The sequence below is a fragment of the Corvus hawaiiensis genome, chromosome 13 (genome assembly GCF_020740725.1).
Source record: "Corvus hawaiiensis isolate bCorHaw1 chromosome 13, bCorHaw1.pri.cur, whole genome shotgun sequence".
Classification (NCBI taxonomy): Eukaryota; Metazoa; Chordata; class Aves; order Passeriformes; family Corvidae; genus Corvus; species Corvus hawaiiensis.
Genome location: NC_063225.1, coordinates 20,892,695 through 20,909,251, shown reverse-complemented (window position 1 = coordinate 20,909,251; position 16,557 = coordinate 20,892,695). Strand labels below are relative to the sequence as shown.

The 16,557-nt window shown below is 50.8% G+C and overlaps 1 protein-coding gene across 10 annotated transcripts in view; it reads left to right on the top strand.

The window, feature by feature from the left end:
• The window catches only part of NEO1 (neogenin 1), a 171,998-nt gene that overhangs the window by 142,959 nt on the left and 12,482 nt on the right, over positions 1-16,557 (top strand). For 4 of the 10 annotated variants that reach the window (XM_048318235.1, XM_048318230.1, XM_048318234.1 and 1 more), the window contains exons 17-23: positions 164-387; positions 3,597-3,735; positions 6,292-6,399; positions 10,461-10,655; positions 11,254-11,286; positions 14,794-14,862; positions 15,575-15,722. In XM_048318235.1, coding sequence (XP_048174192.1) covers positions 164-387; positions 3,597-3,735; positions 6,292-6,399; positions 10,461-10,655; positions 11,254-11,286; positions 14,794-14,862; positions 15,575-15,722 — 916 coding nt within the window. The remainder of the gene's footprint in view (positions 1-163; positions 388-3,596; positions 3,736-6,291; positions 6,400-10,460; positions 10,656-11,253; positions 11,287-14,793; positions 14,863-15,574; positions 15,723-16,557) is intronic. The other 6 variants (XM_048318233.1, XM_048318229.1, XM_048318232.1 and 3 more) reach the window with 4 other exon arrangements.

The window sequence follows — 16,557 nt, the reverse complement described above, 5'->3', positions numbered from 1 at the left end:
ATGTCACCTATTAACTCTGGCTTTTCTCTCTCTCTCTCCATTCCTCACCTTCCATCTCATTGCACTTCCCTGCATCCCTCCTTTTTTGTTTTGGTTGACATTAAAATGCCACCTCCTCCCTTTTTAATTATAAACCACGGCCTTTCCCCCATGGATTGCCCAGACACTTCCGAGGTTGATTTGTTTGTTATTAATGCTCCATACACTCCAGTGCCAGATCCGTCTCCCATGATGCCCCCGGTGGGAGTTCAGGCTTCCATCCTGAGCCATGACACCATCCGGATCACTTGGGCAGACAACTCCCTGCCCAAGAACCAGAAGATCACGGACGCGCGGTTCTACACCGTCCGCTGGAAAACCAACATCCCTGCCAACACCAAGTACAAGGTACTGAGTCTCACAGGAGCTCCCCAGCCCAGACAGGGGCAGGCACAGCTCTGGGAATGCTGCTGGGCTCCTTGGAGGGGCAGGATTCCTCCAGCTGCACTCCCAGGGGGAGGCACGGCTGAGGGAATGCTGTCGGGATGAGCCCGGGGGCCTTGGAGGGGCAGAATTGCTCTGGGTCTGGTGGGAGCAGTTCCTTGTGTGTCTCCTGTGGGAAGGAGCTGGAGCTGGGCTGTTGTGGGAGTGGATGGAAGAGCTGCTTCAGGGAAGGAACAGAAATTTCCAGAGTTGTTCTGTTCTGTGGACACAGTGACGATTTGGAGCTTCCCCTGCCCCGATCCCTGGGGGTGGGAGGTGTGGGCTCCCCTCTGGAGAGCCCCTAAAGCACTGCAAGGTGTGTGTGACTGGGGCCCCTCACTGACCCATGCAGGGAAAACAGATTCACCCCGATGGTTTGAAGTTTCCTTTACAACCTTTTCAATTGTGCAAAGCTGATAGCGAACCTTTCCTTTGGGAGCTGACTGGATGCAAAATACACAGCAGAAACTTTATGATATCCCTGCCTTCCTCCATTTTCATCTGTTTTGATTTGGAGACTGGATTTGGGGTTTGGTTTGGTGGTTGGTTGGATTTTTTTATTAATTTTCAGAGTTACCTGGAGGGCTCAAAGCTGCTGACTGCAAATTTCACGTTTGCAACGAGGCTCAGAGGAACTGGTTGTTAAAATACCCAGCCAGTGGAGCTCCCTTTATGCTCCTGCAGAGCCAGCTTGTTATAATCCAGATCTTTTCTTTATGGAAATGAAAAGATGTAAATATGTGTGTATTCCTCCTCTAAAGGCAAGTTACTGCTGAGCCACATTCCTGAGTCATGTGCAGAGGATGTCTCAGGAGTGGTTTAAATACAGCTGCAGTTTCTTTAGCTAATTGCTCAAAAGAATGAAATAAAATAGAAGATGGAATAAAATAGTAAATTAAACATTCCCGCTGTTCTGGTGCTGGTGGTCAGTGAGCAACAAGTTTTACTGTGACCAAAACCAACACAGATTGATGAAATATGGTTTAAAATTACCCAAAATTGTAGAAAGGATTTGCCTGAAGGAGAGAAGTTTGAGGTATTTGCTCTGATCACATGTAACCTATGGTGTCTGGAGAACTCACATCCTGCTTTTCTTCCCTTGTTTCCATTGGAAATCCTCTCCTGCTCTGTTGGAAATCCTCTCCTGCTCTGTTGGATGTTTCTCAGGAGGTCAGACCCTCTCACGGAGGTGCTGGCTCCCAGTCAGGCTGTGGTAACCTCACAGCAGCTCCTGCTCGCTGCATCCCCAGGCTTTGGAGTGTCCCCGTCCCACAGCCTTGGGCACAGAAATCCTGTGGCACCTCTGCAGGATCCAGAGCTGCATCTGCCTCCTCCCTCATCCCTAAACTGGGGGTTGAGGCCATTCACTGAGGTGTTCTGCCTTTGCCCTGTTCCTGTCCTGACACAAACTCCTGAGGAAGAGGCTGTGTGCTCCCGACACGAGCGCTTCCTCCCCAAGGAACCTTGTTTTCCTCAGATGGTGCAGGATTGTGCCAGTCTGAGCCTGGAAACACAGGAACAGATGGGATGCAGCTCCTGGGCTTTGAACTGTGTCTCTGCACGAACATGGAGCAGTTTTGCAAGGCCCCCTTATTGGTGTGTGGGTTTGTCCTGCAGCTACCTGGGATCCATCAGGGATCAATGAAAATATTAAACCTTGGATCTTTTAGGACTGCATAAAAGGGAAACAAATTGTTCAGGTTAATATTTATGGAGCTTATTTCTAGCTGGTGAGCAGGGTTTGGTACCATGGGAGAGGCTGAGATCTTAGAAATGATAACGTGGTGTTAAATTGTGGAGTCTGACACTCCAGGGGGGCTCTGATGTGTCATTTACACTCACTGGGATGCACAGGAAAACGAAAAGATCCCAAGGTTCAAAGCCGGAGGTGGAAACCAGAACTTTCACTTGTAAAAGGAGCCCAGCTGCCACATCAGACAATACAAATATTGGAATGCTTAAATTCTGCTGGGAATTCCCACAGGCATGCCAGGGAGGAAGAGCTTTTTGGGGTAAGGCAGCTGGTAATGCCAAGTGGGAGGGAAAAGTTCCTGCCTTGGACTTGTCATTCTGTCCCTCCAAGTGAGGCCTGCACTCCCCTCCTTCCCCAGGGAGCTGTGCCCATTCCAGCTGTGTCGCAGTCCCACCCACTCCAAACTGCACTGAGTGTGTACCAAACAGAGGATTTCATTTTAATTCATTTTATGAGTGTTTGTTGTCTGGCCACAGACAGCAAAGCCCTGGCCACAAATCACTGCCATCCCTTGGATCACCATTCCCTGAACTTCCATCCCTTGGAAGAAAAAAGGTATAAAGATACTGGAGATCTCAGGGTTTCTTTTCACTGCTGGAGCCTTCAGGAAAGGTGCCTTTCCCTTGGCAATAGATCAGCTGCAGCAGGTGGTGTCTGGAGGCAGTGGCTGTTCCAGTTGTTGTATGGCCCTGTCAAACCCTGAAACAACTCTTTAATTCCGTGTTCACAGCACTGCAGGTCAAGGTGAGGAATATACATATCTGTAAATACAGCTTTCCTTCTTTTCCATGGGCCTCCAGTACATCCTGTTGGTGCTGAAGCCATTTATAACAAAAACCAGATCTTTATAAATGCTGAACTACAAATTCCGCTATGAGCCATGTGTGGTTTCCTTGTGTGACCCTAAATAACCATTTTTTCTGAAAACAATCTACCTATTAGTAAAGCGTCCTTCTCTTCAAGTCTCACAAGTGTATCTTTAGCTGACTGTTCATTACATTTAAGGTTGCACTGGAAATTCCAGCAGGAATGTGGGAGGCAGCTCCAGGTGCCAAGCAGGGCTGTTCCTTGCTGTGCTTTCTGTTTTCCCCAGCCCGAGGAGTTAATGAAATGCTGTAAATGAGCCCCCAGGTAAACAGGCATTTAACCACTGCATAGCAAGTGGGCCCTGGACCTTGTATTGGCTTTTTTCATTTCTAATTGATGCAGTTAAGTGCTCCTGCTGATTGCAGAATTTCTAGCGGAGGATAAACGTTGATATTTGGTTAATGAATCTGCATGACAGAGAAGAACCAGCCCCAAATTAATGCCTGGGGTTATGGAAATGCTGGGAACACGTGGGCTGGGGTGTGGGAAGTGCTGACCCTGGTTTTCCTTTCAGACGGCAAATGCCACCACTCTGAGCTATCTGGTAACGGGGCTGAAGCCAAACACCCTCTACGAGTTCTCGGTGATGGTGACCAAGGGCAGGAGATCCAGCACCTGGAGCATGACAGCACATGGGACAACCTTTGAATTAGGTACTCCTGGGCTCTGGAAGGGCTGGGATATTCCTAAAGGAACTGCACCTCCCTGTTTCTGGAATGGTTCTGCTGATTAGCACTTGCTGGGGGGGTCTGAATAGTTCAGCCAGAAATTCTGATTAAAAACAACAACATACTTCAAAATTCCGAGGGATGATTGCAGGAGAATTTACATCAAATTACAGGCAAGTCATGAATAATGTACCACAGTTCATGGGCAGGAGAGAGGAAAGTCTCACAAAAAGCACATTAACAGCAAATACAAAGAAAACACTTCAGCAAATAATAATTAAATATGATGATAATTGTTACTGAGTGAGAAGGTGCGTGAGGCAAGTGAAGACAAAAAAATCACAGCAGGAATTAAGACATCCAAATGAGCCCTAAATTCCTGTCCAGTGCAGAACAGAGGAGGGTTTGTAGCTGCCAGGAAAAACCCAGGCCCAGGGAGTGACTGTGAGGGCCAGGCCCTCTCCCCAACCTGCCCCTCATTAGCTCCTCTGATGCCGCAGTGTTAAATGAACTTTGAGCAATTAAATTTACTGCTTATTATGCTTAGGTTTCTCTTCAGATGGACTGTGGAGGACAAAAAGCCCATCCAAATGAGCCCGGAGTTCTCCTGCTAAATTAAAGTACAGCCAAACAGTTACACATGCAGAGAATTAGCGAGATCTTCCAGATATTCTATCATAGAAATTCTGTAATTTCTGCTTAAGATAAAGCAAACCCAGGATAAAATCTGAACTCTCTGAACTTACTCTGAAGTCCCAGTGAGCTTCAGTTGCTTTTGAAAACATTGTCGTGGTTTTGGGTGGGAATTCCATGATGTGGGGCCAGCTCTGGGCTGGGGCTCCTCTCCCATCCCGCTATTCCCAGCCCACATGAAACGCTCCATTTGGTATTTCTGCTGACACACGTTCAGTCCTCAGCCATAGCTCTGCTCTGAATGCAGGGGCTGTAAAAGTTGCACAAATGAAGTTTTTAAGGGAATTTGACACTCACAAAGCCCCTGCGCAAGGGCACAGTGCAGGAGGGCTCAGTGCATTTAAATAGGGTCAGGTTGAAGTGGTTGTAAGGAATATTTGCAAAAGTGACCCAAAGGCTGGGGAACTAAGGAGAGAATTTAAAATAGAATTTTTTTTTAAAAGGCTAAATATATTTTCTCATAGCAGATCTTGTGATTTATAGTGCTGGCCAAATTCCTGAGTGAGTGGCTCATTATTTTGGGATACTCATGAGCAGGTGTGTAGGACTTGCTCCTAAAAGGAAAACACAGAATTCTGGGCTATGTCTTGTCTGTGAATTCCTGGTCTCCTGTGGGCTACTCCTGATTTTTTCTTTTTGTTTCCTCTGAATCCTGCTTTTACATATTTGGGGCAATAGTTACAATAATTTCTGGGCTTTGGCTGTCCCTGGTTTCCAGCTCTTCGTCACAGGGATAACTGCTGGCCATCCCAGAGGATTTATGGATGGATTTCTAATAGGTCACATAAAGCTCTGGAAGTGCAGGAAGTCCCATGTTGCTGTGGTTGTATTAAATACCCAAGGTGGATTTACTGCAGGGTGCCCCCTCAGAAACCTCCTGGATTTCAGGATGTGGCACTGCAGGGATGGTCAGTGCCCTCTGGAAGTTCCAGTTCACAGCAAGCTTCCAGTTTTCTGCTGGAGCAATTTGTGCCATTTCCTGAATTTTTGTCAGGATAGGCTGGTGGGAGAAGAAAACTCTCCCCTCCCTTCTTTCCCTCAGTGCTGCTCTCTGGTAACCCAAGGCAAAAGGTTGGCCAGTTGTGCTCAGCAAATACTTCTGCACTTGGAACACCTCTGTGGTGCAGATTCCTTCCAAATTACAAATCATTCTTCAGAAGGTCCATCAGCCATTACAGGTTTGCCTAGAGATTGTTCCCCAGAGCAGCTGTGGCTGCCCCTGGATCCCTGGCAGTGCCCCAGGCCAGGCTGGACGGGGCCCTGAGCACCCTGGGACAGTGAAAGGTGTCCCTGCCCGTGGCAGGGGGTGGAATGGGATGGGCTATTTAAGGTCCCTTCCCACCCAAACCATTCCAGGCTGGTATAATTCTAAGGTGCTGGTGGATTTACTTTGCTGATTGGGATTTAAGTGCAATTGGGCACTGCTGGGTCTCAGTCCCAGCATAAACCTGGAAAAGGGAGGTATTTCAGATGCCTGCCTACAGAAATGTATCTTTCACAAGTTTCTGTGATTTTTCTGATGACTGAAGAAACTCAGGTGAGAAGTCCCTGGCCCCAGGTGGTTGTCCAGGCTTTTGAGGACGCTCAGTCATGGATCACATCTGGTGCCAGAAGTGCTCTGGGAAGGGGGAACTCCATATGGGAAGGAGGTGCTGACACTGGATGGCATTGGCCAGTGAGGGGGCAAATCACTGAGACACCACAGGAGGGGGGGATTTATGAAAGTAAAGAGGATAGATAACCCAGATCTAATTGTGTTCCACATCAGATGAGAATCCAGGGCCCTGAGGTGGGTGTTCCTCCAGTGTGCAGGGCAGCCATTGCTGACACTCTGGGTTTGTGTTCCAGTGCCAACCTCGCCCCCCAAGGACGTGACCGTGGTGAGCAAGGAGGGCAAACCCCGCACCATCATCGTCAACTGGCAGCCGCCCTCCGAGGCCAACGGCAAAATCACAGGTGGGGCACGAGGGACCCGGCTCTGGGGCTGCCCACGGCTGCTCTGCCAATCTCTGCAGTAGCTCCCGTTCCTTATTTACTTCTGTTCCTCATCAGAATGCATTCCAGTCTAAACGAACTGCGGTGGGAAATGGAAGTGGAATCAGAAATCCAGTTGAAAGTTTAAATATCTCCATAACCTTTGCTTGTGCTGTTCTAGTAGCAGGTCTCCAGCAATTGTCCCCAGTGCCTTGGCCTGTCAGAGGTTTATTTAGGAGAAGCCATCCCAGTCCTCTTTGACATCTTTGTGGCATTTTTGTGTCACAGAACAGATTTTAGGGCAGTTTCTTATTCCCCTGACAGAACCATTAGGAGTGAACTGTTATTTGCCTTTAACTGCATCACTGCCACGTAGGATAAATGACTTTTCAGAAAGTAATAATTACTGATTCCCTTCTATAATTTCTGTTTAGATTCCCATTTGGAAGGGCTTTCTGAAATAATCCATTTCAATTTTAGTTTGTTTAAAGCTGAAATGAGATTTTAATAGCATGTTGTTTGCAGTGTCTGGTTTTGGGTCTGAGCTCAGAATTAACCATGGTGCAGAATCAAACCTGGGCCACCACCTGATGGGGCAGGACTGGAGCCCAGGCTCCGGACAGGAGGCTAAAACCGATTAAATCACTGGGAAAAGGCAGCAAAACATTTCCTCCCCGTGGGAAGGGAGGGTTGACTGGAGACACAGGAGCCTTTGGTGGAGGGATTTGGCTGCCAGTGAGGGGCACAAATGTCTCACACTGGGGCACAGCCGAGGGAGGGGAGGCAACTACAGAGAGCAGCATTTACCTGCACAGGGCTGGCAAAGTTGTCCCATTGTCCAGCTCCAAAACCCTCTTGCAGGGAAGGAAACCCTTGGAACAGAACTGTTCAGTATTTGTCAGCTTTTGCATAAGCTGCAGTTAACAGCTTAAAAATAAACTAAAATGGTAATTCAGGGCTAAGCCTGAGTGTAGCAGGAACCAGCTCCCCTTCCCCAGTGCCCATCTCCAGTGCCCATCTCCAGCTCCCCTTTCCCAGTGCCCATCTCCAGTGCCCATCTCCAGCTCCCCTTTCCCAGTGCCCATCCCCAGTGCCCATCCCCAGCTCCCCATCCCCAGTGCCCATCCCCAGTGCCCATCTCCAGTGCCCATCTCCAGCTGCCCTTTCCCAGCTCCCCTTCCCCAGTGCCCATCCCCAGTGCCCATCCCCAGTGCCCATCTCCAGTGCCCATCCCCAGTGCCCATCCCCAGCTCCCCTTCCCCAGTGCCCATCTCCAGCTGCCCTTTCCCAGTGCCCATCCCCAGTGCCCATCCCCAGCTCCCCTTCCCCAGTGCCCATCCCCAGTGCCCATCCCCAGCTCCCCTTCCCCAGTGCCCATCTCCAGCTGCCCTTTCCCAGCTCCCCTTCCCCAGTGCCCATCCCCAGTGCCCATCCCCAGTGCCCATCTCCAGTGCCCATCTCCAGCTCCCCTTTCCCAGTGCCCATCCCCAGTGCCCATCCCCAGCTCCCCATCCCCAGTGCCCATCCCCAGTGCCCATCTCCAGTGCCCATCTCCAGCTGCCCTTTCCCAGCTCCCCTTCCCCAGTGCCCATCCCCAGTGCCCATCCCCAGTGCCCGTCCCCAGCTCCCCTTCCCCAGTGCCCATCTCCAGCTGCCCTTTCCCAGCTCCCCTTCCCCAGTGCCCATCCCCAGTGCCCATCCCCAGTGCCCATCTCCAGTGCCCATCCCCAGTGCCCGTCCCCAGCTCCCCTTCCCCAGTGCCCATCCCCAGGGCCCATCCCCAGCTCCCCTTTCCCCAGTGCCCATCCCCAGTGCCCATCCCCAGCTCCCCATCCCCAGTGCCCATCCCCAGTGCCCATCCCCAGCTCCCCTTCCCCAGTGCCCATCCCCAGTGCCCATCCCCAGCTCCCCTTTCCCAGTGCCCATCCCCAGTGCCCATCTCCAGCTCCCCATCCCCAGTGCCCATCCCCAGTGCCCATCCCCAGTGCCCATCCCCAGCTCCCCTTTCCCCAGTGCCCATCCCCAGAGCCCATCCCCAGCTCCCCTTTCCCAGAGCCCATCCCCAGCGCCCATCCCCAGTGCCCATCCGCAGTGCCCATCCCCAGTGCCCATCCCCAGCTCCCCTTTCCCAGTGCCCATCCCCAGTGCCCATCCCCAGCTCCCCTTTCCCAGAGTCCATCCCCAGCGCCCATCCCCAGTGCCCATCCGCAGTGCCCATCTCCAGTGCCCATCCCCAGCTCCCCTTTCCCAGTGCCCATCCCCAGCTCCCCTTTCCCAGTGCCCATCCCCAGTGCCCATCCCCAGTGCCCATCCCCAGCTCCCCTTTCCCAGTGCCCATCACCAGCTCCCCTTCCCCAGTGCCCATCCCCAGTGCCCATCCCCAGCTCCCCTTTCCCAGTGCTCATCCCCAGTGCCCATCCCCAGCTCCCCTTTCCCAGTGCCCATCCCCAGTGCCCATCCCCAGCTCCCCTTTCCCAGTGCCCATCCCCAGTGCCCATCCCCAGCTCCCCATCCCCAGTGCCCATCCCCAGCTCCCCTTTCCCAGTGCCCGTCCCCAGCTTCCCTTTCCCAGTGCCCATCCCCAGCTCCCCTTCCCCAGTGCCCATCCCCAGTGCCCATCCCCAGCTCCCCTTCCCCAGTGCCCATCCCCAGTGCCCATCCCCAGCTCCCCATCCCCAGCTCCCCTTCCCCAGTGCCCATCCCCAGTGCCCATCCCCAGCTCCCCTTTCCCAGTGCCCATCCCCAGTGCCCATCCCCAGTGCCCATCCCCAGCTCCCCTTCCCCAGTGCCCATCCCCAGTGCCCATCCCCAGCTCCCCTTTCCCAGGGCCCAAGCAGTTTTTGGGATGTGGGGCCCGAGTGCCCTCTGGTGGGAACAGCCCCTTCCAGCTGAGCGCCCGGCACTAATTAGTTCCTCATTAACTCACTCTGTGCTGTCGGTGATGCCAGAATTCGGAGTGGTGATGTCATTCCATGCCCCCCCGTCCATGGAATGCTCAGCTTTCCAGCTCCAGTCTCCCTGGCTGGGGATGGGATGGGCATGGAATGCTGAGCTGGGCCAGCCTGGGTCCCACACGCTTGGGCATCGTTAGAGCTGCTGACTAATTAGGACACTCCGAAGTTAATTCAGTACTTGTGCCTCTAGACTGTTATATTGCTTTTGGCATCACTTCATATCTATCTGTATAAATATTACAGATATATAGATACATAACATATATACATAAAAGATATATAGTTATTTAAAAATGTATATTTCTATATATGTTACATGTAAAATAAATACTTGAACCTAGATATAAATATAAATAATGATACAAATATATAAACAATATATAAAAATATGTCATGTGCATTATTATATACAATATGTATATTAAATATAGATTCAGGTGTTTATTTCTATGTGTATATAAATATATAGAGGTTCAAGTATTTATTTTATGCTGATCTATGTTTCTTATCTAAAAAAGTTATAAAGGTTTTACTGCGTAGTGATCTGTGATTTCAGTGTATTTTAATAACAAATCATAAACTCTTCCCATGCCTTTTTTTCTGGGATGTGCAGGGCAGCCTCAATTCTCTTCAGATTCTTGTTGCCTTTGTGTAAATACACTGAAAAATAATGAAATCATTATAAACACCAGTTGTTTAGCTGTGCACAAGAACGTTTTATTGTTTTAACGTAATTTAAATAATATCATATTAATTCTTTGAGGATGTTTTGATAATGGCAGCTTTATTTTATTTTACTTTATTTGTTCTATGAATAGGTAAAGGGATGGAAATAGGAATTTGTCCATGCTCAGGGAACAGAAATACCCTTGATATTTTAAGTGGCTTTTTTCTCTTACCATCTATTTTGAGCAGTTCAGAGGGAAGATGGGAGGGCTGGCTGATACTCGAACATGGTTTCAGTGTTTGCCAAAGTCAGAGCACACTCGGGAAGTCCCTGGTGGTTTCCCTGGCAAGCAGAACATTTCCCATGGGGTGCTGTGGCTCGCTGTCCCTGCGTGCCTGGAACTGTCCCCTTCCCCTGCCCAGGGTACATCATCTACTACAGCACGGACGTCAACGCCGAGATCCACGACTGGGTCATCGAGCCCGTGGTGGGCAACAGGCTCACGCACCAGATCCAGGAGCTCACCCTGGACACCCCCTACTTCTTCAAGATCCAGGCCCGCAACTCCAAGGGGATGGGGCCCATGTCCGAGGCCGTGCAGTTCCGCACCCCCAAAGGTACCCTGGCCCTGCGGCCCCGCGGGGCAGTGGGGGTGAGGAGCACGGGCTGTGCTCCTGGGAAAGGCAGGGGCTGTGGAGGGACATTTTCCATGGGCTTGGCTTGTGTGGAATGGATCCCTGTGGCTGGAGCTCAGCTCTTGGGTTCACTGGCTGTTGCACAGTGCCTGGGGGGCCTTTGGGCCGCTCAGGTGTTACAAACCCGGGGTGGCTGCGGTGAAAGGCCAGGTCCTGTGTGCCTGGGAACGAGATGGTGCAACAGGCCCCTAACTCAGGAGCTGATGGTGATGGGCACATAGTAAAGAGTAAAATGTGAGAGAGCTTGGGAAAACAAAGTTACGAGTTTATTGTCATAGAATCTTATCATAGAATTGGGTTGGGAGGGACCTTACAGCCCATCCATGGGCAGGGACACCTGCACCAGCCCAGGTTGCTCCAAGCCCTGTCCAGCCTGGCCTTGGACACTTCTCCACATGAGCTTTAGTGCTGAGAATCAAGAGCTGTACCCTGTGCTGTGGGAAACTTGGAATTCTGTCTCACTCCTTCAAGCCTTGTGATGTGTCTCTTGTTTTTTCCTCCCTGTGCTTGCCCCACTAAGCTGAGTCCTCAGATAAAATGCCCAATGATCAAGGTAAATGAACAGCCACATTTCTCTGTCTCCATCCCTCACCGTTCTGCTTTGCTGTCCATGTGCTGTGACATTTTCTCAGTGCAACAGGGTCCTGCTGCTCCAACTGGGAGCGGGCGAGCTCCTGCTGTGCTGCCAGGGGAGAGCTGGGAGTCCTGGGCCTGGGTGGTAGGATGGAAAGGGCTCTCTGTGGAGGTGTCCCAGGAAGGGCCGTGGGGGTTGTGCCAGCGCTGAATCCTTCTGTGGGAATGGCTTTGGAGCCAGTGATGCCCATCCAGCCCTGCCCACGTACGAGGGGGTGGAAGATCAAAGGGATTCTGGTTAGCACAAGTGCTGCTTGTGAGGATTCATTCCATAATAAAGGCTGGGAAGCCCTGGAAAGCTCTGTGCAGGAGAGATTCTGCCTGTCAGCTCATTTGGAGCCCAGACTCTCCTGAGGAGCCCAGCACTGGCTCCTAAAAGCCTTAAGGTTTTAAAATGTTTGCTTGAAAAATGGGAGCTCTGAGCTTCCTACATCGAATTAGAAGGTGGATGTCCCAGGGCTCTTCTTGCTTTCTTCCAAATAACCTACAAGCCCCATAAAAAGGGGAGAATTAATCTGAAGGGATGAGTTAAAAAGGCCATTGGCAAACAGCTTAGACATGCAATTAAAGAGATCCTAAAGGGGCTCTGAGGGAGCTGCTCCTCTCTTGGCTCCTCAGCCTGGTTCTTGGAGCAATTTATTAAATGTGCTTTTACTCTGTGCCAGGTAATGCTGGTAGCAGGGGCAGTCAGGGAGTAAGTTGATCCCCATCCTGGTGTCCTGGAGGTGGGGCTGAGGTATGGGAAGCAGATGCTCCAGTGTCTGCAGCGGGAGGGAATCGGAGAAGGTTACAGGGTTTAGGTGAAAGTTGCTGCTTTCTGTTTCTCCCCATTCCAACCCCATTTCAGCCACCGTCCCATCCTAAAGTAGCACGTTCTCCTAGTAATGATCAGTTTTTATCACTTCCTATTATTTATAAGTCTTCAAAGCCAAGGGTTTTGTTTGAGAATTCCTGTAAGGACACTGGGAAAGTTGAAATCGTGGCAGTAGCTGAAATGTGGGAAAGGGGAAGGCAGAGGAAGTGCAGGAGAGGAGCTGAGGAGCTGCCCTGTGACAGCATCACTGAGCTGCCAGACTGGGACCTGCAGGAAAGAGCCAGAAAGTTACTGGGAGCTGGGAGCCAAACTGAATGGGATCTGAATGGTTCTGTCCTTTTCTCTCTTTTCCTGCTTCAATGTTTTCCTTCTGAACTCGGCACACGATTCTGTTTTCCCACCCCCTTCTGGAGCAGAGAGCTTGGTCAGAGCTCGGGGCCTGTTGCTCTCAGGTGGTTGCACTGGCCTTGTCCTAAGGCAGAGATTAAGGTCTCTGATCAAGTAAACCCATCCTGAAGTCACCCACAGTGCAAATGTTCTGTCTGGATAGATTGTAACGTGGAGGTTCACAGGCTGAATGGAAAACAATTCCAGCAAATGCTGTCTTAAACTGTTCCTGAAAATAGGTCGCAGTGAGTAAGAGATGGGGCTCCCTGGAATTTATTTAAAGGTTTAAACTGTTGATCTGTGGGTTTAGGAGTTGGATCCTGAGAAACACCTTGGCTGGGTACCTAAATTTCATCCTGAATTTGTCAGGGAGGACCCGGGTTCCATGAGGATCATTGTGCATTGTCTCTCTCTTGCCTACCCCTGATTTTATGTCCCCTGCTGACCTCAGGGCAGTTATTCCCTTCTCTTTCATGATGTTGTTCAGGATATTGAGCTGCACTTGGCCAAGCACAGGTCCTTGCAGAACTCATTGGAAACATTCCTCGTGAATAATTCTCATTCTTATCAGTTAATTTGTTGTTAATTTTGTTAATAGGTGCCACATGGGTTTTTTATGGTGCTGTTTTAACAAAGCATTGCACAGCACTCTGCCAGACGTTTCCTGGAGGCCTAAACCCAGTATATTTTATAGATCTCTCATTATATATCTGCATAGTTACTGTTACCAGCCACGTGTATGGGCTGACATTTAGCTTTTTGAAAATACCTGTTTTCCATGAAACAGAAGGGTGGATGTAAAGTGCGTGCCATCTCCTCTCCATCCCCTTTTCCATCACCTCACCTGCGTTAGGGCTGCAGCTGCTCCACTAGAAATGCTCAGGGTGTCTGATTGCCCTCCTAAAATATTGCTGGTTCTTCATGTTCCCCCCTCTCCCACAGCTCCTCTGTCTGGAGCAGCTCCTCAGCGCCAGGCTCAGGGGTTCAGAGACTCTGGCTGGGGGTTCTCACCTTTCCAGCGCGGCTTTCCAGGCCAGACAGACACAGACACATGAAACACAAACTGCTGATGCTGTTCCAGTCTGTCTCTGCTGCTGCAGGATTATTGGTCCCCAAAAAGGGAATGCTGGGGCCGTGTCCCCTCCATCCTGACAGGTCCCTGGGTCCTTTCCATGTCCCATTGTCCTGCAGTGCTTCCTTTCCATCACTGCAGGCTCCAGCTGCTCTCTGCACACACAGAACGTTCTCCTTGTTCCCCTCCCCAGGTTCAGCCCCTGCCCCTGCCCCTGCCCCTGCCCCTGCCCCTGCCCCTGCCTGGCTTTGCCATTTTGCTTTATTTCAGGGACCAATTCACAGGCTCTCGCTTGAGCTTCAGTTTCCATTTGTTACACATCCTTTAACACTTAGTACTACCTGATTAAAGGGCATTGTTAACTGAAAAAATCCTTCTCCTGACTCTGAAACTGCCACACTGCCTGAGCTTTTGGAGGGGTTTTTTAGTAGAACGGTGTGAAAATGTGCCAAATATTCTGGGTTCTGTAACCAGAGGAATATTGTTCTTTGCACCGTTGCTGAATGTTTCCCCTGCTCCTGTGTTTTGTCATTAATTTTGCATTAGTGCCTTTTAATGAAAACACAGAGTGGAAGGACCAGGTTTGGATGTAACTAACTGATGGTTTCTCAGGTTTCATCAAAACCGTTTTTGTGGTGCTTTGTTGGCACTTGTGGTGCACAGGAGAGAATGGGGAGGAGCTGAAAGCGGGTTTTTATGGCTAGGCAGGGCCTTAATGTTACATTTACTGTGCTTGGGATCCTCCAGCCGTTTCCAGGCTCCCGCAGCTGCTGGAGTTGGGTGTTAGGAAAAGACACCCGGATAATTCCTGTTCCAGGGTGATGAACTGTCAGTGTAAGTGTGGCAAAGCCATTTGCCTCAACATGGGCCTGTGCCTTACTTCAAATGGGCTTTATTATCATTTTTAAAAGGAAATTAGGAGAGGCTCCTGAGCTTAATTAGCAAAATAATAACTGGGAAACTATTAAAGAGCTCCTTTGGAGAAATGGCTCTTTCCTTGGAGAAATGGGTGCTGTGCAAAGCCAGACTGTGGTGTAGGGACAGAAAAGGAGGGAAAATCTGCTCCTGGGGGCTTGGGGATGTTCTAAAGGAGGACTCAGAGATGCTGAATTGTGTCTGTGTGTGTAAAATTCCACTGTGTCCAACCTTTCCAGCCTCGGGATCTGCCGGGAAGGGGAGTCGCCCCATGGACTTGGGCCCAGACTACAAACCCCCGCTGGGAGGTGAGTGTGGGGCAAAGCTTCTCCATGGCCCAGTTTGGTTCCAGTTTGGTGTCAGCCAGGGAATACTCCAGCAGCAGTTCCAGAGCTTCTGCTCTGTGGGATGATCCCTGTTCCACTCAGGAAATCCTGCCACACTCCTGCCGTGGTGTCCCTGCTGCAGCTGGGAACTCCTGTGGCATTTCCATACCCAGAGCTGCTCCCAGCCTGGTGTGAAATGGCTGCTGGAGTGGGAAGTCAATTCTGTAGGAGCAGATGAGGAAGGAAAAGACTCCTCTGCTCCTTTTCCTGGTCAGTGCTGTGTGTTGGGATGCCCTGTCCTCAGGGAATGCTCTCTAGTGTTGGATAAAGGGTTTCCTTTGGAGCCAGGTGACCCCAGCAGGCTCCTGATCCAATCCCAGTGGTTGTTGGCTCCAAGGGGAGCCTGTGGTGCTGCAGGTTTAGCAGGATCCCAGGCTGACTCTGCTTACAGTGAGTGTGGTAATTGAGTAAGCTGCACTTAGATTTTGATAGACTTAGTAGGAAATGGATCTACAAATCAACTTCCAGATGGAACAATGGAATAGAAACAGTTGGCAAATGCCAAAGAAATGGAACACTTCTCCTGAGATCCCTCCCCTCCTGCTGATCTGCAGCGTGCTGGCTGTCTTTGGTGGGCACTGCTTGCTTTTCCTGTGTAATAAATGAGCCTTTCCTCCCCTCTCGACCCTGGCAGGCAGTAACAGTCCCCATGGCAGCCCCACGTCCCCCCTGGACAGCAACATGCTGCTGGTGATCATCGTGTCCGTGGGCGTCATCACCATCGTCATCGTTGTCATCGTCGCCGTCTTCTGCACGCGCCGCACCACGTCCCACCAGAAAAAGTAACGGGGCTGGGGGGCCGGGCCCTGCCTGGCTTAGGGAATCCTGTTGTTTAATCCTTTAGGATGCTTTAGAGTGCATTCCTTGTAAGTCCTGCAGCCTGCAGGTGCTGCTGCTGCTCTGGTTTTCTGTCAATGTCCCAGAGCTCCAAACCATCGGAGTTCACACACGAACCGGGGCAGTGCTTCCAGGAGGGCCTGCACTTGAGCCCCCTTCAAGGAGAAATTGTCGTTTGAAAGTTTCCAAACTGGAGCCAGTCCATGTGTTGGGAGGTGGGAGAGCTCGAGAGCTCAGGCAGCTCCTCACTCCCGCATGTGTGGGCTCAGTGCACAAGCTGTGCTTGACAATACCCAGTTTTTAGCAGGATCACTGGAGTGGAATCTGAATGTGGTGCTGGATTCCTTAGAAAAGTGCTCCAAAATCCCGGTGTTTGTGTCTGAATTCTTCCCTCCTTAGAGCATCTGCCTTAATGCTGCAGCAGTGATGCTCCCACTTACGGCCCCTGCAGGGCCTCTCTGTGTGTTCTTTGAAAGAGCAGAGCTGTATTTGAAGTTTGAAAAGATGCTGTTAGGCAGAACAGACTTCTAAGGAAGTGATGAAAAGCCAGGCTTGGGTAATCTGCACTTGCTCTGCAGCAGGACCATCCTGCAGAGCTGCAGGAGAGGGAGCAGGGATGGAGGAGCTGGCCCTGGCACGCCTGGCAGCTGGGGCTGTGCTCGGGAGAGGGCAGCAGGGATGGGCCAGTGCCAGGAGATGTGTTTTATCTTCAGAGCAGAAGTAACCCTGTGAAATCGCAATTTCTGAGTGCCCTTGGCCAGGGAATATCTGATCCCTGTC